Source organism: Phytophthora infestans, genomic scaffold, assembly GCF_000142945.1.
Source record: "Phytophthora infestans T30-4 supercont1.2 genomic scaffold, whole genome shotgun sequence".
Taxonomy (NCBI): Eukaryota; Oomycota; class Peronosporomycetes; order Peronosporales; family Peronosporaceae; genus Phytophthora; species Phytophthora infestans.
In genome coordinates, this window is record NW_003303757.1 from 3,073,546 (window position 1) to 3,093,420 (window position 19,875).

Consider the following 19,875-nt stretch of genomic DNA (forward strand, 5'->3'; position numbering starts at 1 on the left):
ACATCTATGACCAGATCTTACAGCAGAAGACCTTCCAGGAGATCTTCCTTGACTCAAGGCCTTGAGGCGAGGGAGACGCTGCTGTTGTCCGTTCTAAGGCTGGTGATAGTACTATGCTTGCCAGTGTTGCTGGTGCGAACCGTCACGTCGGCGCTATGCTTGGACCTATCACGAAGTCACTGGACCCCTAAGCTGTTGCGATGGCCTTTGGCGAAGTCTTTATTATTGGGCGGGAGTTTGCAACCTACTCAGTGGCCCCAATCTCGCCATATAAAAAGCCAGTCAGATGTACAAAGCCATGAAGGTCACTCCGACGCTGGACGATGCTCGAGCTTTTCAGCAACTAACGCTCGCAGATGAGCATCTCGTACGTGCACAGCTACGTTGGAGAGGTTGTTGTCTATACTTAACGCTTATTGGTATCTCGGTAGATGATCTGTGTGTGTGGAGTGGACCAAGATGCCGACGCTCGAGTGCTTCAGGAAGCGATGCTGAAGATTGTTCGAATCAAAATGCAAATGGGGGGCAGCGTGAGTGGCGACACCGGCGTCCGTTTGGGAATAAACAAAATAACTCTTAACGTTAGCCCCTTTTGCAGCACCAGATTAGTCTTGCCACCGTTCAGGGATCAAGACTCGATGTTAAGCAGGAGGTTGACACTGGCTGGTATTGACTGGCATTTGGTTATTTGCTGACAAGAGGCACTTTGGAGCAGTGCACGAAAGACGTCAATGCTTTGGTGGCGGCGGTGCCTGGCTTGTTCACTTCAGCTGAGTGTGATTCTGAAGTGGACCTTGATGCTCTATTGGCCGATGTCGCTCGCTACTTCGATGCCCGACGAAAATTGGTCCGATAGGAATAGTTCTCTGCTCTGCTTGTTTGGAAACACTAAAATGGAGATTGTTATAGTATGAACCCCAGGAGCGCCAAAGCACTTCGCCGTTTCGCCTACTGGTCGTCTGCAGACAAGTGAAACAGGTACAATACTACAGTACTTGCTCTACTGTTAAACTTGCAACTTCGGCTTCAATAATTCAATTTGATCTGTACAGAGACCATCGCTGCAGTCGAGCCAGGGGGAAACTTCCAGGACGTTTATCAACGACCCTGTTTATCATCTGGATGTCATCTATTGGCACCAAGACGTCCTGCAAGAGGCAGCTCAGGTTACATAGTTCATTGAGTCACTCGTCAGCTTGACTTTTTCTTTCTCACGCCTGCTGCTTTTGCAGAGTGCGTTCAACCAGTTCTGCGCATATGACAACACGAACCCGTTTGCCAAGTTTTACTTCCTAGAAGTCGGTCAATCACTTGAAAGGTTGCACCAGGTACGATTCGGTACATATATGTTCGATACGCACGAGGGATTGCCAGCAGAAGCGTCTAAAAAGAATTACGTTGGTGATGTTGGCTACTTAGGCGCTCGTGCTAATGTTGTCGCACCCAGCACATCGAATGAGCCAAAATGCTGCAGAACAGCTTCTGGGGTCGTGGTTTTCACCGAGCAAAAGGATCGACTCCCAGCAGGGTTAAATAGTTGGGCAATCCTGCTGTTGGTTCATGTGAGTGGACCAGTCGTCGCTAACGAGGTAGCCGGCATACTGAAGAGTTTGCTAACATGGTGCGCAATGACTGACGTCGCAATTCCTCACTTATGGAATGTCTGCAAAAAAGTCAGAGATGCCTTCGCTATCGTCAAGACTGAAGCAGAAATCTGGATCGGTCTGTTAGCACAGTGGGCACAGTACATGATTAATAGGAAACAGTGTGGATGCAATAGAGTTGTGTTCTAATTGCTTCAATACCTTTAACGGGGCCAGTTTGAATAATCCGCTGTCCGAATCGTATGATTTCTGCTGTAGCAAAGCGACAAGAAGAGTTGTAAAGATAAGCCGAGATTGCATATAAATATAGACAAAAAGTGTGTCAGAGCACATAGCTATACTAACCTGGTCTAAAGGAGGCGCTGGGCTATCAGGAGCTGCAAGTGCTCGGGCATCCTTCGCCGACTCGCTGCCATCAGCATTCTTTTCATCCATCCGTCGAACTAAATACACATCCACCGGTCCATCTGAGAAGACAACAACAGTTGTATTGTAAATCAAAGTAGTAGCAGGATGCAGTATCTCATACCTGTAGACTTGAGGAAGATCTGAAACCGGCGTTTCCCCGCGGGCATACCTTCATCCGGGTCGGGCACTTCAAGAGTTGTTCCAGGTGGGGCTTTGATTGCCATAACGCTCTGGTCTGCAAAACTCTCCTGTCGTCGCATGTCGTTGTGTGTGACATAGCAAAAGTTTTCGAAACTGCCTTTGTCGAACGCTTCTTCTTCGTATAGATGTCGAATGTTCTGGCTGACCGTCTTGATATGTTGATCGTACTTGAGCTCCTCTTGTCTAAGATCTGAAATGCTCTGTCGAAGATGATCCATACCCTGGTAGCTGTCGGCGGCGCCAGTTGGCCCGCTTGCACCCCTGCACAACACCAAAAGTGCATTATCATCGTCAGCGTAAGGACAAAGAGTCATCCTAACAGTTACCTAATTCGATGCACTAATCCACATACTTCCAGTGAATGTTGTTCTTGGATGTCTTCTCTATCAGCCCGATACCTTCCAGCACGTTCGTGATGTCGTATATACGTCGTTTCTGTCAATGCGCAGCACCAAGAGCCAAAGTCACCAAAACTTTATTGCATAATTTGCGCAGTTGCGTCTTCCGACCTGAACGCCGAGCGATTCCGCCGCTGTGTTCAGGTCTAAATCCTTCGACGGCGCAGCTTGGATCAACTCCACAAACCGTTTAGTCAACAGGCCTAACGAACTGTCATATCTGCTCGCCGGTGATGGTTTAGACCCTAAGCGCATCAAGTTCGTTAGACTTGCTACGAAGCGTTTAATGCCACCCCTGTTTCCAGAGCACTATTGGAAATCAGTGAGACGACGCACCCCGAGCACTGGAACTTGGCGACTGCAACGTGGGCGGCGCCCCAAGTGACGCGAGGGTAGCGTAGCCAGGGGTTGGGACGGACGTCGCCGCCACCGATTCGTGCCGCGCCTTGGGACGCTTCATCTTGCGCTTAAGCTCCTCACTCGAAACCTTGGTTTTTGCCATCGTATCAAGCCCGGTGCTGCAGCTACTTATCCTCGCCGGGTTGCTGCCTCTTGGCAAAGCTTCCAGTGGCTGCGTTTTCAGTATTCAAACAGATTATCACACTATCGGATGGCATACAGAATACTCAACATGTACATGTAATCTCGGTAAATTACAGTATGTGTTAAGATAGGTTTGTGTCTGAAGAAGGGATTATCTCGCTGAAAGTGCCACATCATCCCCTCGGAGTCCGAGTCACAGACAGCTATGGGCTCCTCATTCAGTACCGCTTCCCCGGAGCGCAAGGACTCAGAGGACGAAATGGTACTGAACGGTACGTAATGGTGGTGCTAAGAAATGTTGGCTTATTGGTACTTGCGGTCTAATTTACCAACATTTTTTTACGCAATCAGACCTGCATATCGAGACTGGAGACCAGAACGCCGTCAAGAATCTACTAGATGACACTATCGTCGGGTTGTTCCAAGGGAAGAAGGAATTTAAGCTCCACTATGAATGGGATAATGCTAAGCTACTGCTCATGGTGCTGGCGACGATCATCGCGGCTGTGTCCCACTTTTACAAGCACCCAGCCATCCCCGAGGACGTGCTAGTCTATTCCTGCGTCGCTGGGTAAGTGTGAATGGACTGGGGCTCTACATACTATCGTTGTGGCGCTATCCACATTCTGGAGTGAGATAAGCTTATTATGACTGGTGGGCAGGTTCTTCTTTATTCACGCGCTGTTGTTCGGTTACACAACGTTTATTGAGAAGGATATCCTGCTGCGGGTGACGCGATCGGTACGCAGCGCAACTAAGAAGTCGTGTGCGTGGTGGGATATTGTTGAAAGATTCGCTTACAGTGTATGCATGTGGATAACTACATTGCAGGGATCGAATCCAGGTAAGACCATTCTGGTGCGGACTACGTTTCCTTACACGGACTCGCACTACACGGTCAGTATCCACCATGCTGACGCGAAGGGAAAACAACGAAAGGAAGAGCTTTATGTTGGCCGTTACTTCGATAAGGACGGCTACTTCAGCAAAGAGGCATTCACCAAGGACATAGAGACCGTTCTGTCGCGTTTTGAAAACAAGGACAAGAAGCAGTAAGCAGGCACGGTATTGGAATCTGCTGTGATTTTGTGGCAACTAGATGTCGGCTTCAGGGTTCTTATACGCTACCATCGCATCGACCTTGTGGACCTGCAAATTAATCGTCACTCGGATTAATTGAAAATCAGCACAGAATACACCTTTTGATGACCACAACTCGCACCTTTGTTGAGAACGAACGCAGTCGAACTTCGGCCGAGTCCTTGATGTAACGAGGATCTGACTCCTCCCACAGCGCGGGCACTTCAGAGTTCTTGTCCGTGTACACAAGCAGGTCAAAAGCACACCGTTCCTCCAAAATAGGCAAGAACGAAACGCTGGCTGTGATCTGCCGAATGATAGCTTGAATCTCAGCCATGATCTCCTTCTTGGGCTTCGAAGCAGGCGTACTATCACTACAAACAATACATCTCATGTGCGATTCAGCAAGAAAATCATCAGCCGCACTACAGTAATGCGCATGCACCTTTCTCCAGTGCCGTTGTCCGCGTGAACTTCAAAAACCCACCGCTCCAGCACTTCCTGAGTCTCTATTCCAGTGATGACCAGCACAAGCTTTTGCACTTCTCCCTTCAACAACCAGTCTACGAATTAAAGTGTGTCATCTCGTGCAAGCATAACACAACAATCAAAAATGGAGGCTGCCGTACTTGATAACTGATGGAGAAACTTTGTGAAAAAGTCACTGAGCTTGTCGTCGTCCGTAACGAGCATGTTCAAGCCATACTTCTGGATCTGCTTGAAACTCTCGGCGGGGTAAATACCACGCTGGTACAAAATGCTACACATGTCAGCACAAACACGATTAGTTCGTTGCATCGCCAGTCGCCGCCAGCAACGTCAAACGCTGAAAGTACGTGTTGATGCTGCAAGAAAAGAACTCGGTTACGATCTCAGTCGAGCCCTTCAGCGTGATGATGTTCTCAGCGACCTGTGCTGTTGCCTGTAGCAGTGTACCACAGTGATCATAAAACTTCATCAGTCATCGCTAGTGCTGCAGCGCGAACGCCGTCAAGCCGTTCATGCGGTATGAGCCGTACCATCTTGATCGAAGCCCACGTTTGAAAATGCGGATCAGAGTGTGTTCACCACTCCAATATCCTGTCAAATTGATTGTTGAACCTTCCATAGCACATAAGTTGCAGTAGGTCATTCCCTCCAAATTTCCGCATTGGAGCGCGCGCAACACTCCATGTCGAGTCTTCAAGCTGTGGTATCCCATTTTACGATTCGATGAGCTCAAGTATTAATATTTATTAGGTCTAACGTGGAATACGCACAGCAACGAGGGGAGGGGGAGGAGGAGGAACGGCCCCATCCGTCCGACGTTGAAGACTTCAATGAAGTAGAGGAGGAGGAACTAGTTTTCATGTCGATTCTTTTTGACCGAGGCGAACTGGGCGTCGCGATTTATAACGCGCTGACGACGAGTCTCAAGACGCTGCAACTTCGAATTGCGGATCCACAGGAACTGGAGGAGGTGAGTAGTGAGTTGACTGTTCGGTTTGTGGACCGACAGCCAATCCGAATCACTGTTGCCTAGATTATTGATCGCCTGCACACTCAATTCGGAGTAAATCATGTGCTTGTTTCCTCTCGGAACGCAAGTACGAACGGGATACTTCGAATGGTAAAGAAGCTGGGCGATATGCACCAGACGAGAACGGGCATTAGCGTCCGCAAGGTACTCTACAATCCGGTTTATGATGCCTTACGGGTTGGTTGGCTTTTATTTACCATTTTTGCTTCATGTAATGTAGCATTCGGGTATGGTGTCGTCGCAAAAAGAGAATTCGTCGCATTGACCCATGCTGGTTTTGCCAAGCAGATTTTAACTACCACAAAGCTTGCCAAGCAGTTGAGCGTGTTCAAGTCGGTACAGCTTCGGACGAGTTCAGGGTGCATCGGGCTCGATTATCGCGGTAGGTGACGTGCTGAATTGTCAGCAGGGTTGCACTTCAGATAAATGACGGCGATGTTTTAGGCGAGAAGCAAACACCTTTCTTGGCAGTTTCTTCGATTTCGATAGTACTCAACTTATTCGCGCTACTGGTGGTAGGATTACTTGCTCCGGTATATGTGTGTGTTTCGCCTCCTTAACGTTGTGTGCAGCTTTGTTGCTCTATTTGGTCTCTGAAAAGGTACGTTGGATTATTAAATGTAAAGTCAAGTTTTACCTGTGTCTAACTGCCGCCAGATTGGGAATCAGTTCGACGACGTCGAATCGCTGTACTTTTCAACCGTGGAGCTAGTTGCACTCGATGGCTTTATGTGTATCGACAAGTCCACGCTACAGTCCCTTCAGATATTCAACCATGTAGGCCGATGCAATATTTAAGTTTGAGATCGATTGTGTTTATGAGCAATATGCCTATTCGTATCTACTGTGATACAGGAGGCGCATCCATCACTAATCAAGGTATAGTGCGATGAAACTTGTCAATTATCTTTGTATCTTTGATATTGCGACTCTGTCTTACAGGGGTCTGGTCGAGCTAAAGAAGGCTTCAGGTTTTGTGAATTTTGTGCTTCTTAATTTCGAACAGACCTCCTGGCTAATAACTCCGCGCAGTCTCTTTGGTCTTCTCAACCGAACCGTGACAAAATCGGGTGGATGTTTGCTTCGCCGTTGGATGCTGGCTCCACTCGTAAACAGTGCTCATATTAACGAGCGTCACAATTCGGTCGCATTTTTCACTGGCGCCGAAAACGACGAACTGCGGCAACTACTGGTAATTGTTTTTACTAGCTTCTTCGGCCAACGCAATGCATGTTTCTTACTCCTTCATTCACTGGCTGTAGCTTGAAAAGCTGAAGCACTTCCGAGATGTTGCTGGAATTTTCCAACGCATTAAAAGACGCTGCGCTTCAGTTGGAGACTGGTGTCGGTTCGCCACCTCAATCCGAAGCTTTTTGGAAGCACAGTAAGGCATACTGCTGATGTATTGCACTCCAGTAATGGTACATGCCACTGTTAAAGGTAATAAATGGCAATGAATTGCTCACTGCAGGTCGATGATCAAAGGCGTTTGTGAAACAAACATGTCTTCACTGCCCGATGTGCTCACAAGGGTAAAATCTGAGCACAATATCACCCACGTGAGTAACCTTCTTGGGAACGTTGTGGACTTCGAAGAGAGTCAACAAGAAAGCACAGTGATAATCCGAAGTGGCGTATCGGAGGCTTTGGATGCAGCACGGGAGCGCTACGAGGATCTTGACAATGTACGAAGCAAAGGCTGCCTGCAGCACGATCCAATGCTCAATCTCTGTGAGTGGGCAGGTGCTGTCGGAGATCGCGTTTCAGGTTCAAGAGGCAAATCCGGTTCTGTCGTCGATTACCGTCCAGTATATTCCCCAAGTAGGGTATGTGATTTGCTGTGAATCGCCCACGACACTGCCAGACTTTGTGTTCCAATTCCAAGAAGACGACACAACGTTCTATTACAAGGTACACCATGATACACTCCCATTGATCTTTTAGTTTGATTCAAATTAACTCTGTTGGAAATGCTCACGGGTGCCCTGGTTAGGATGATTGCTGCCGTGATTTGGATGAGTCAGTTGGAGATATCTTTGGTATATCATATTACACAATGCTTGACGTTCATGCAACTAACACAACCGGGTTGCAGGATACATTCTTGATCTGCAGCAAGGTAGGAAAACCCCTTTGGCGTAACACTTAACAACTGCTGTTGACAAACCAATATTAATGTATACAGACCTCCTGGAAGAGCTAACGATGGCATTGTTGGAGTATGAAGGCAGCATCCATGGTAAATATCCGCGTTGCTAGAGCTTGAACTCCCAAAGTCTGACAATGTGTGTTCTCAAGAAATGACCTCGATCATGTCGAACCTCGATTGCTTGATTTCGTTCGCGTCCTGCGGAAAGAGCTTCAGTTTTACCCGGTACGGTATATCAAAAACTAGAGGATACGTTGTTTAGCTCATTTTCATGCTTAGTCCTCAAATTTCTGGACGCAGCACATTGAAGGCAACCCAAGCACGCCACCCTCTTCAAGAGCTACTTGTCGAGCACTACATTCCGAACGATATTTTCCTCAACTCGAGTGATTTCATGAAAATTGTCACGGGACACAATGGATCGGGTGAGCCAAGCAAGTTTAGGATACTCGCTTTTGTTTAACATTCCTGTCTTTTTAGGCAAATCCGTGTATTTGAAAATGGTTGGCCTTCTCCAATACATGACGCAAATTGGGTCTTTTGTTCCAGCAGAGAAAGGTACACGTGCAAAGTGTGGCTAGATAGTTTGCAGAACTTTAACAATGAAAACTTGAAGCGGAGATCGGACTGGTTACGAAAGTCTTCACCAGAATACAGAGGTGAGAGTAAAAATTCTTAGCATTGTTGGCCAGCTTACAGGAGCTGAGCAAGGCATCAGTATGGAATCCGCGACAGTGTCCCAAAGCTCGTTTACAATCGACTGCAATCAGGTACAATAGCAAGAAACAAGCAATTGTACGAAGGTATATTATAATAATTTGTGGGTTTTCAGATGGCGTGGATGCTAAACCACGGAGATGGCCACTCGCTGTTCTTGATCGATGAGTTTGGAAAAGGTTTGCAGTACTTTCATTGGGTGAGCTGATCCGATAGCTCATAGTCGTGCTTCGCAGGAACGGCGGAACTCGACGGAATTGCTTTGCTCGTATGAAGCCCTTTTCGATTTTAGTTGTTTTACGATGACACTTCTCATATATTTCTACTGCCACAGAGTTCGTTTATCAACTATCTAGCCAGAAAGCGCTTTACAGCGGGTAGACCACGCGTTGTGTTGACAACCCACTTTCTGGTGCGTTTTATCCTAGCGCTAATTCATCGCAGATATGCTCACCTGGCTGTTTTGCAAACAGGACATATTTCGGAAAGATCTAATTGTGCCAGAACTGGTAGTCGACCCATCCCTTACTCAGAATGGAGATGAAAGCTCGTCCGATACAGCTCGTGTTGTTTGCACCGTCATGGCGTCGACGGACGTGCCAAAATCATATTCTGCAACGTCAAACGCTGTTCCGCTATACGAACTTCGGCGTGGTATCTCGAGTCACAGCAATGCTCTAGCTTGCGCGGCAAAGTGCGGTGAGTTAATCCTTCGTGGCCCGTGCAGGATATATATACGATTAACCGTACTGAACCGCAGGAATACAGCAAAAACTGGTTGAGCGAGCACAAGCAGTATTGGATTGCTTTAGGTGCGGGGTGACAGCTTCGTCTCGGTGGCAGTCCGCAGGACCATCACCTGAGCTGCATCTCTCTATGTTATTCTCGTCGATTGGTGACTGGCAAACAGCAGGTGATGACACGGTATCCAAGCTCTTAGCGATTGCACGGATGGGCACCCAGTGAAGTGGTTGATTTTCGATTAGATACGGTAAGATTACGAAGAAGTTACGCTCGAATGCATCTTGAGAGAAAAACACACACACACATGAGCAGCATATTTTCAAAGCAATTGCAGCCAAAACTTAATCGCTGCACACCGCTTCAACGTCCACGTTGAGGATGTTTTCAAGCAATCCGTCATCATCGAGATCGTTAATCGCATCTTTGGGAACGTTATCCGGCGGAGGCAGGTCCTTCAGATCATCACCTTCCACTTGCTCTCTTTCCTCCAACTCTTTTGCATCCGGATCTTTTGCTTCTCTTTTCGTCTGTTGATTCGGTGAAGCCCACCAGAGAGAAGGGGTCTCCCCGCTTTCCAGCATGACCCTCTCGCGGCTATCATCCCAGACTTCGACGACGCGTGTGGGATTAAAATCGTCAAAAAGTGTTGGCGTTTCACGAGTCAAAAGGTCTTGCCAAATCGCATCGTCCAAGCCCTTTACGCACGCTGATTCTGCCTTGGGAGACGAAACTCCACCGTACGCGAATTCGATATCCTGGAGGAGAGATCGCACAGATTGTCGAAAATGAGTCATCTAGTGAAAGTGTGCTAGTTCTCATCAGCATAACGCACCAGTACTTCTTCAACGCGTGGGGTATTGATTGCACTCTGAGAGGCCGCTCGTACTTTTGGTGCTAACGAAGCCCGTGGCTTCGGCGTTAGATGAGCTCGCGACTTTGATCGCAACGGTGTCAGGGGTGTCCTCTTGTTGGGGCTACGCTTCTTCGGCTGTCCACCCAGCCCTTTCTTGGTAGATGCAATACCGTCCACATTACTATTCCCGTGACGGCCCCGCTGTTTGTTCGAAATATCGCTGAGCACACGCCTATAGGATTATCACTTAGTTAATCAGCGACATGGAGGTACCAGCACTGGAAACGTAGGCATAATGCCGACCTGCTCTCTGTCGATTTTTCTTTCAGCCCCTTTCGGCCTGTGTCCTCATGAATCACGAATCCGCGGTTCGGCGTCAAGAACTTATTTGTGTCTTTGAGTGCAAAAAAGCAATGGCATGTAGTAAGCATGTAAGAAGGGCAGCCACGATAGGGATAAAGCGGCATAGCTTGGGAGCAACTGCGAAACAAAGCTTACTACTAGCCCCGACACCGTTGAAATTGGCGCCCACGTTCTCCTTCTGCGCGTGCAGCGTGTCCATCTAGCAATCGCTTGTTGTTGCCAGTGTTCGTAAAATGGAATTTGGATTTTTAGTTTTTTGGGTTTATTAAACGACCCACCCACTCAGTGATTTCAAATATCCGGTTTATTGGATTATTTCGAGAAGTAAGAAATACTGCGATAAGCACTGTTCTGATATATTTAAGACACGGAGCACTTATAAAACTGAACATCACACATTCGCCCTCTTCATTTCAACCGCTCATCGTGGGAAACGCTCCTGGCGTTAGAAAACTGGAGTTAGTAGACCACGCAAAATAGCTGCTGCTGGAGTGGAGACCGCAGAGGCTTTATACGAAAAAGAGCTTGGTGACAAGGTAGTTTATTGTATACTTAAAATTAATCTCGAAACCAAATTTATAGCCGTGAGTCACCAGTAAGGCCTCAGCATGCAACTAGCCGTCATGTCTGCGCTATTAGAATTTAGCACCGACAACGGAACGAAGATGTATCGCTTACGTGCTCCGCTTGACGTCGCCTATTTTGTCCAATTGCTACATGACGTCATCAAATTAAAAAAAAACTGAGTTTTTAACCCACCACCCTCAAAAACATCACTGGGTTTTGGCGAGCCCTGGTTGTTGTGGCGGTATTTGAATTTTCAAACAAAAAAGTTTCTTCCACCTTCAAACCTTTTCGACCAGTAATATAATATATTTTTAAATAAACTAATTTTCTAAGATAAAGCTTTTACAGCAGGTATTAGTACTACTTCCTCTCGTTGGTAATAATTGCAACAGTCTCCCTAGTCAAGAACGTGGTTTTCCTACAGACTCGCTTTAGAAGCGCTGATTGGCGGAATCGTCGCGGTGTGATCTCCACTTTCCAACGCTGGTTTGCGCGCGAAAAACGCTGCTCAGACGCCAGAGTTATCGACGGAAATGTACCGCAGGCAGCTTGCTATTTCACAATTTTCAGCATCTTTAACACCAGACACTCCTCATTTCCAAGCCGCATGACCAGCGCAGCCGACGCAACTGGGGCCACTTCGAGGCCAAACCTAACGAACCGAGAACGCCAGGATGTCGTCCTCTTCATCCTCATGCACAGCGTGCGGGGGGAAATCTGACTGGGGTTGCTTGACCCGTGCATCTGACCTTTTTGGCGTCGACAAGAGCACAATCAGCCGTGTTTGGTCCGCTCCGCACTGCTGGAGCAGATAGCCGACGTCCCTTTCAGACGCCGCATGACCCAAGACAGTTTAGCAAAAGAGGTGGGTGTGTCTCGTTCGGTCATTCGCGACGCGCTAAAGGAAGGTAAGCTGCTGCGGCACTTAAAGGTGTGGATAGTACAATGTTGCACTTTTTTCGTCCCGGAGGAAGTACCGTATTTGAGATCTCCTACTTCAGACCCAATATTTTTGAAGCTGTATTGTTGCAAAATACACAAGATCTGTACATGTACCGACGCATCTCTATCACGTATTATTTAAACAAAACAATTTAGTTATCAAGTTATTCTTCGGGAACTACGAAGTTTTCTGTCGTGACGCGTATCCACAGCATGGCGCACTACGGGCACTTCTTCCAGCAACCGTCGTAGCAGCTCCCAATCAGGTTCCCTCCACAACCGAAAGCTTGTAGGCGTATGAAATGGCAACGCGCTTGAACTTCTTGGGAGGCTTGCCAGTGCCAGAAATACGGGTTCTCCCTTTCCGTTGGCCGTGAGGGGAGTGCGCGCCATTGCGAATTTCTGGGTGGATAGTTACAGTTTAGCACGTTTTTTGTACTCTGAATTAGGAGATCTAGAGTTGTGCGCTGTTCCATTCTCGATATGTGATTGGTTGGAGGGCAGTCTGAATTAGGAGATCACTCTGAAGTAGGAGATCTCAAATACGGTAATAGTTTTCAATCTATTTGTCCACCTTTAGTACCGGTAGTCAATACCGGTACCGTAGTAGACAGGATAATTCAAAACAGAAATAGTGACATTGTTTATGTACTAAAATGTGATTCAAATTTAAATTAAAATGCGCATAGCTTTTAAGGCCAAGAGGTTGCATTGAGAACCTGGTTTCTTTCTACTGGAGTTCTTGTGGTATTAACAGTTTCGCACCTGTCAGTTATTTAGGCGGTCAAGATGTTTAATCCGCTCGAATTATTGATAACCCTAGTCAAATGTACCCGCAAAGTAGCTATAGGCTCGCGATGTCTCTGCTGCAGTTTGAATTAAGCCCGCGTTATTTGACTCGGGGTGGTTTGGCGGATTGCTACACGCTAATCGTGTTGAGCTACGCTGTATATCGATCTCAGGCTTGATTTAGTTTTCTTTCGTCCGCCGGACCGCCATGACGGTCTCGACATATCTGATTAAATTCCTTCTACCCGAGGTAGATTCTTTTTTACAGACCTTAGCTACCTGAGACCTGCTATTAACTACGTACACGATTTGCGTCCCCGTGGCGCACCTTGTAGACACTTGATTCGCATCAATTACCGGCTGCGACCCTATGGCCCAGTCGGTTTTGCTGCCACAAATTCGTACTTATGCGAATCGGAATTTTCCGACGTCGAACCCGCAACCTCGCGATAAGAAGTTCAGTGTTTAACCACTGCACTACCTGACCGGTCTATCTCGACAGATCTGAGGTGGCGGGCAATAGTTCTCGTTTACATGTACGACATTAGTATGACAATTGTGTCCTGTGTTCTAGGTGTATCAGCTCGATCTATTGAGTAATGGCACGGTATTTTTAAATCAAAGGGAAACGTGTTGCCAAAGGATAGCAAGAACAAATCGGCTAGATGACCCAAAGAGGCGATATAGTTTGTATTCGTTTTCATCCATGTTTTTACTTAGAGGAACTGCAGGAGGCACTGAAGGACAAGTTTGTCAACACACTGAACAACTCTACTCCTGCACTATGTCGCTTGCTTAAGTTTGACCTCAGATTTACCAGAAAAGTACTAACTAAGCGCGAAAGTGTGCCTGCCGAAGTGGATTCGCAAACTACGGCTATTTTTATAGTGAGCCTGACCAGTTAGGTATTGATGAAGCCTCTAAAGACGGTAGAGATGCACTTTGAAGGTATGTATGGTCGCGTCGAGGCACACCAGCGATTGTAGCACTTCTTTTTCGTCGTGGGGAGCGTTGTCAGCTCTGGCTGCTTTTGGCGTTACCGATTTCTTTGCGTAGGGGACCGCTTGTGGAACATTTGATAGAATTGCTTTCCACGACATGTTCCGGTGGAAGATAACACCATACCGTAAAAATTCCAACTGTCCGACCGGGTTCCAACCTGATACCGGTACGATCTGCCAGTTAAAAATCGGACTTTGCGCGGTACATGTGTTACACATAATAAAAACAAAATTAAAAAATCCCTTCTCTCTGAGGGCCCACAGCCATTCTACAAACCACGGCCACGAGCGCGCAGCGGTGAGGGCGGAGCGCAATTCTACGGCCCTCCTGCGACCTCAAGGCCTCGGTTGCACCTCTACGCGCGCGGCATCACTACCAGGGACTCACGCCTCACTACATCCGCCGTTGCCGTCCCCGTAGATGAATCATGTGAAGTGAAATAACCCGTAAGGGCGAGCGGAATGCTGCGAAGACTATCTACGACCTACATCGAGGCCACACTAGTATTAAATATGGTAAGTCTTTGCTGCTGCATAACATGAGTGAGCATGTCGTTTCTAACTTGCTGTTGCAGCTTTGTTTGTAATATAAGATAATGCGTTAGTGAGGAAGCTGTTATCTATTGCCAGGAATTATACTGTTCAAAGCGTAAGGTGAGATCTGGTGCTGTTACTTAACTGTACTATGTGTACTACAGGTTCAGCGCTTGGGGGGTTTGTTACGAATGAATTTTGGCAGCGCCGAAGGTGGTGTTGGATCGACAACGTCACCACGCTCAGCACGCTCGTGGAACTGGGTTATATGTGCGTCAAGCCTTCCAGCCTTGTGTAGATTGCGAAGGGCTTTCAGTGCGCGTACCCGCTGCTGCTGCTGAGAGACCGTTGCGTCTTCAAGAAGAGTCCCGCGTGCTCACTGGCGGCTTTCTCACCAGAGCGCGAACCACTTCATCTTCTGGAAAGCGCAGAGAACGAAGACATTCAAGTGAAAATCCCTGGAGGTAAGAAAAAGACTCACTTATACTCTGCGGTGTGTCTAAGCTCGTACAGCGTCGTTTTCTTCACAGAGCGCGAGGCATAAACGCGGGGCTCGGCCGTAAACCATTCGTACCAGACTGCTGCAAGAGACTGCGAGCCCTTCTTCTTCGGACGAACAGTTCGGATGGCAATTTGTTGGTCAGGCTGTGATACACAACCCGCAACAGTTTTGGCTGGAGCCGACGGTGAGTGCAATTTCGCCTCTACAGCTAACAGTCGTTCCTCTAGGCGCTGATTTTGCAGGATTAAAACGCTGATCTGCTCGGACTGGTGCTTCATGAGGCTTAACACCTCAGCAGAGTGAGAGTCGCTAACGCTGGGCTTGGTTATCGCTGATGGTGGCATGAAAGCACGGCGGATTGTGCTGCTCCATGCAAGTACTTCCGCTTCCCCGATGGCTCGTGCTGACATGGCCGCCCAAATGCGGGCAACCAGTGCTCCTTCGCGTGAGAGCAGCAGCATGTCGGGGTAGTGCATGATGAGGGTGGCTGACAAGACCTCTGCTACGTCTTCGTTTAGGTTCATGCCAGGCTCTGCAAAGCCCAGGGAGCTCGTGAAAAGTAGACCATGCAGTGCTTGGGCGCGGAACAGCACAGACGGCTCCAAGATACGCAACGAAGGAAGACGTGCGCCTTCTTTTGGTTTCCATCCGCTCAGGACACGCGCAACTTGCTGATCTGCCTGCGTTGTACCCAACATGTACCCAAACGCCTTATTGACGCGGTCAAGCTGCCAACCGCCCCGCTCTATAATCCAGTTTTCTGCAAATGTTCCATCGTTGGCGTGCATGGCAGCTCCTCGACGAAAAGAGTGGGAGGTAAGTCCTTGTGTGAGTTTGACCTGCTTCTGATCTGCAATGTTCTTGACTCGAACCAGTAATCGGTTCACGTACGCTTGTGCACCAGGAACCGATCTGGTAGCTGGCGACTGTTGCAGGTCTGGCAAGGATGCGGGGCTGTCGTCTGCCTCGAGAAGCTCTACGAGACTGAGGTCTACTACATCGCCAGCATTAGCTCCGATATGCCTTGTACTGGTAAACTGAGGAAATAGACGCTTGCTTGGCGCATTCTGTATGGTTAGAGCAGCAGCTAAAACGAATAGTGGACAAGTTAAAAAACTTGTCGGGTCCTTGAACAAGGATACACCTTGTAGCAAAGCTGTTTTAATCCGCTTAAAGCGTAGGAAGAGTACACCACCTACATATTGCAAGGTTCCAGTTAGCGTAATTGTCAATATATAAAGAAATAAAATAGTCAATGATCTTACCAGGTAAAATCGAGAGCTGGTTTTTTTCAAGTTGCTCTGCGTCCGAGCTACGTCCGTATAAATACCACAGCATCACAACCAGAGCTGCATCCGGATAGATACTCTCAGCAGAATCAGAAGTATAAAGTAGGCGAGCGATATTTTCTAGATCTTGCTTGGGAAAACGGCGGAGAGCTTTCTTTTCAAAAGCCCCATTCTCGCGATTGGTACAGTACTTACCAGCCCCAGACACGAATCTTCTGCCAGCTGGGGCCCTTTACTGCTCCCCCCCCCTGGTCTGTGGGTTATTTAATCAACAAACATTCTTACGTTTCCGAATAGGCTAGACATGTATTGGTAGATCGAGTTTTGTCTGTCGATCTAGCTAGAGAATACGCATATTTATCTAGCACAATTCGAAGTACCCTACCGGTCTTGTCAGCGTCGATAAGCTGTTGAACATGCTCTAGTGTGATGTTTTCTGAAGAAAGAAACGTGCTGAACGAGTTGATCGCCGTCACCCGGGCCTTCTTACTGTTAGGTGGCGCTAGCGACGCGATAGACATGGTCACAGCTCTGCAAAATGATGTCTTTTAGGAAACAGCTGCCAACCGCCACCTCGGGTTGGAAACTTCCTGATATTTTTAGTATATGCTACTATATGGATATTTGTAAAGAGTACAACATATTCTGAAAAAATTCCAACTGAATATGGTCGGATTGGTAGGAATTGGTGGCTACTTTTTAAGACTTCGTCATTGGATAAAATCACATTAATCTTGCAATCTAATTGGTGAATTGGCTGAGTACAGTTCTTCATGGACGATGCATGGTTGGAATCTTGCGAATATTATACCATACCGTAAAAATTCCAACTGTCCGACCGGGTTCCAACCTGATACCGGTACGATCTGCCAGTTAAAAATCGGACTTTGCGCGGTACATGTGTTACACATAATAAAAACAAAATTAAAAAATCCCTTCTCTCTGAGGGCCCACAGCCATTCTACAAACCACGGCCACGAGCGCGCAGCGGTGAGGGCGGAGCGCAATTCTACGGCCCTCCTGCGACCTCAAGGCCTCGGTTGCACCTCTACGCGCGCGGCATCACTACCAGGGACTCACGCCTCACTACTCCCGCCGTTGCCGTCCCCGTAGATGAATCATGTGAAGTGAAATAACCCGTAAGGGCGAGCGGAATGCTGCGAAGACTATCTACGACCTACATCGAGGCCACACTAGTATTAAATATGGTAAGTCTTTGCTGCTGCATAACATGAGTGAGCATGTCGTTTCTAACTTGCTGTTGCAGCTTTGTTTGTAATATAAGATAATGCGTTAGTGAGGAAGCTGTTATCTATTGCCAGGAATTATACTGTTCAAAGCGTAAGGTGAGATCTGGTGCTGTTACTTAACTGTACTATGTGTACTACAGGTTCAGCGCTTGGGGGGTTTGTTACGAATGAATTTTGGCAGCGCCGAAGGTGGTGTTGGATCGACAACGTCACCACGCTCAGCACGCTCGTGGAACTGGGTTATATGTGCGTCAAGCCTTCCAGCCTTGTGTAGATTGCGAAGGGCTTTCAGTGCCGTACCCGCTGCTGCTGCTGAGGACCCGTTCGTCTTCAAGAAGTCCCGCGTGCTCACTTGCGCTTTCTCACCAAGCGCGACCACCTCACTCTTGAACGCAGGAGACGAAGCATCAAGTGAAAATCCATGAGGTAAGAAAAGCATCATGTAGCCTGCGGTGTGTCTAAGCTCGTACAGCGTCGTTTTCTTCACAGAGCGCGAGGCATAAACGCGGGGCTCGGCCGTAAACCATTCGTACCAGACTGCTGCAAGAGACTGCGAGCCCTTCTTCTTCGGACGAACAGTTCGGATGGCAATTTGTTGGTCAGGCTGTGATACACAACCCGCAACAGTTTTGGCTGGAGCCGACGGTGAGTGCAATTTCGCCTCTACAGCTAACAGTCGTTCCTCTAGGCGCTGATTTTGCAGGATTAAAACGCTGATCTGCTCGGACTGGTGCTTCATGAGGCTTAACACCTCAGCAGAGTGAGAGTCGCTAACGCTGGGCTTGGTTATCGCTGATGGTGGCATGAAAGCACGGCGGATTGTGCTGCTCCATGCAAGTACTTCCGCTTCCCCGATGGCTCGTGCTGACATGGCCGCCCAAATGCGGGCAACCAGTGCTCCTTCGCGTGAGAGCAGCAGCATGTCGGGGTAGTGCATGATGAGGGTGGCTGACAAGACCTCTGCTACGTCTTCGTTTAGGTTCATGCCAGGCTCTGCAAAGCCCAGGGAGCTCGTGAAAAGTAGACCATGCAGTGCTTGGGCGCGGAACAGCACAGACGGCTCCAAGATACGCAACGAAGGAAGACGTGCGCCTTCTTTTGGTTTCCATCCGCTCAGGACACGCGCAACTTGCTGATCTGCCTGCGTTGTACCCAACATGTACCCAAACGCCTTATTGACGCGGTCAAGCTGCCAACCGCCCCGCTCTATAATCCAGTTTTCTGCAAATGTTCCATCGTTGGCGTGCATGGCAGCTCCTCGACGAAAAGAGTGGGAGGTAAGTCCTTGTGTGAGTTTGACCTGCTTCTGATCTGCAATGTTCTTGACTCGAACCAGTAATCGGTTCACGTACGCTTGTGCACCAGGAACCGATCTGGTAGCTGGCGACTGTTGCAGGTCTGGCAAGGATGCGGGGCTGTCGTCTGCCTCGAGAAGCTCTACGAGACTGAGGTCTACTACATCGCCAGCATTAGCTCCGATATGCCTTGTACTGGTAAACTGAGGAAATAGACGCTTGCTTGGCGCATTCTGTATGGTTAGAGCAGCAGCTAAAACGAATAGTGGACAAGTTAAAAAACTTGTCGGGTCCTTGAACAAGGATACACCTTGTAGCAAAGCTGTTTTAATCCGCTTAAAGCGTAGGAAGAGTACACCACCTACATATTGCAAGGTTCCAGTTAGCGTAATTGTCAATATATAAAGAAATAAAATAGTCAATGATCTTACCAGGTAAAATCGAGAGCTGGTTTTTTTCAAGTTGCTCTGCGTCCGAGCTACGTCCGTATAAATACCACAGCATCACAACCAGAGCTGCATCCGGATAGATACTCTCAGCAGAATCAGAAGTATAAAGTAGGCGAGCGATATTTTCTAGATCTTGCTTGGAACACGGTGGAGCTTTCTTTTCAAAAGCCCCATCCTCGCGATTGGTACAGTACTTACCAAGCCCAGACAGGATCTTCTGCAGCTGGGGCTTTACTGTCCCCCCTTGCTGTGGGTATTTATCTATCAACCAGTTCTTTACGTTTCCGAAATAGGCTAGACATGTATTGGTAGATCGAGTTTTGTCTGTCGATCTAGCTAGAGAATACGCATATTTATCTAGCACAATTCGAAGTACCCTACCGGTCTTGTCAGCGTCGATAAGCTGTTGAACATGCTCTAGTGTGATGTTTTCTGAAGAAAGAAACGTGCTGAACGAGTTGATCGCCGTCACCCGGGCCTTCTTACTGTTAGGTGGCGCTAGCGACGCGATAGACATGGTCACAGCTCTGCAAAATGATGTCTTTTAGGAAACAGCTGCCAACCGCCACCTCGGGTTGGAAACTTCCTGATATTTTTAGTATATGCTACTATATGGATATTTGTAAAGAGTACAACATATTCTGAAAAAATTCCAACTGAATATGGTCGGATTGGTAG

General features: G+C 47.9%; 7 protein-coding genes across 7 annotated transcripts; 4 read left to right on the top strand and 3 right to left on the bottom strand.

The window, feature by feature from the left end:
• Window positions 1-298: 298 nt before the first annotated feature.
• PITG_01578 (uncharacterized protein) lies at window positions 299-1,533 on the top strand (the record flags this gene model as incomplete). The annotated part of the gene is made up of 5 exons (XM_002908172.1): window positions 299-367; window positions 432-530; window positions 910-978; window positions 1,233-1,328; window positions 1,420-1,533. The coding sequence occupies 5 exons, from the start codon at window positions 299-301 to the stop codon at window positions 1,531-1,533; spliced, it is 447 nt and encodes a 148-aa protein (XP_002908218.1).
• Window positions 1,534-1,617: 84 nt separating this feature from the next.
• Window positions 1,618-3,170, bottom strand: PITG_01579 (transcription factor, putative; the record flags this gene model as incomplete). The annotated part of the gene is made up of 7 exons (XM_002908173.1): window positions 1,618-1,724; window positions 1,806-1,856; window positions 1,950-2,074; window positions 2,134-2,474; window positions 2,566-2,648; window positions 2,723-2,856; window positions 2,948-3,170. 7 exons carry the CDS (start codon window positions 3,111-3,113, stop codon window positions 1,653-1,655), a joined length of 972 nt encoding a protein of 323 aa, XP_002908219.1.
• A 157-nt stretch (window positions 3,171-3,327) lies between these two features.
• On the top strand, window positions 3,328-3,837 carry PITG_01580 (uncharacterized protein; the record flags this gene model as incomplete). Its single annotated transcript, XM_002908174.1, has 2 exons — window positions 3,328-3,426; window positions 3,506-3,837. 2 exons carry the CDS (start codon window positions 3,360-3,362, stop codon window positions 3,727-3,729), a joined length of 291 nt encoding a protein of 96 aa, XP_002908220.1.
• A 412-nt stretch (window positions 3,838-4,249) lies between these two features.
• PITG_01581 (mitotic spindle checkpoint component mad2) lies at window positions 4,250-5,256 on the bottom strand (the record flags this gene model as incomplete). Its single annotated transcript, XM_002908175.1, has 6 exons — window positions 4,250-4,303; window positions 4,377-4,608; window positions 4,680-4,797; window positions 4,864-4,994; window positions 5,071-5,156; window positions 5,254-5,256. The coding sequence occupies 6 exons, from the start codon at window positions 5,254-5,256 to the stop codon at window positions 4,250-4,252; spliced, it is 624 nt and encodes a 207-aa protein (XP_002908221.1).
• Window positions 5,257-5,582: 326 nt separating this feature from the next.
• Window positions 5,583-6,183, top strand: PITG_01582 (uncharacterized protein; the record flags this gene model as incomplete). Its single annotated transcript, XM_002908176.1, has 3 exons — window positions 5,583-5,700; window positions 5,974-6,135; window positions 6,176-6,183. The coding sequence occupies 3 exons, from the start codon at window positions 5,583-5,585 to the stop codon at window positions 6,181-6,183; spliced, it is 288 nt and encodes a 95-aa protein (XP_002908222.1).
• Window positions 6,184-8,307: 2,124 nt separating this feature from the next.
• On the top strand, window positions 8,308-9,585 carry PITG_01583 (uncharacterized protein; the record flags this gene model as incomplete). Its single annotated transcript, XM_002908177.1, has 9 exons — window positions 8,308-8,327; window positions 8,383-8,460; window positions 8,519-8,561; window positions 8,621-8,672; window positions 8,735-8,798; window positions 8,856-8,887; window positions 8,954-9,031; window positions 9,093-9,318; window positions 9,380-9,585. The coding sequence occupies 5 exons, from the start codon at window positions 8,735-8,737 to the stop codon at window positions 9,583-9,585; spliced, it is 606 nt and encodes a 201-aa protein (XP_002908223.1).
• A 119-nt stretch (window positions 9,586-9,704) lies between these two features.
• PITG_01584 (uncharacterized protein) lies at window positions 9,705-12,210 on the bottom strand (the record flags this gene model as incomplete). The annotated part of the gene is made up of 7 exons (XM_002908178.1): window positions 9,705-10,118; window positions 10,196-10,448; window positions 10,520-10,610; window positions 10,715-10,778; window positions 11,229-11,276; window positions 11,808-11,970; window positions 12,203-12,210. 7 exons carry the CDS (start codon window positions 12,208-12,210, stop codon window positions 9,705-9,707), a joined length of 1,041 nt encoding a protein of 346 aa, XP_002908224.1.
• Window positions 12,211-19,875: the final 7,665 nt, after the last annotated feature.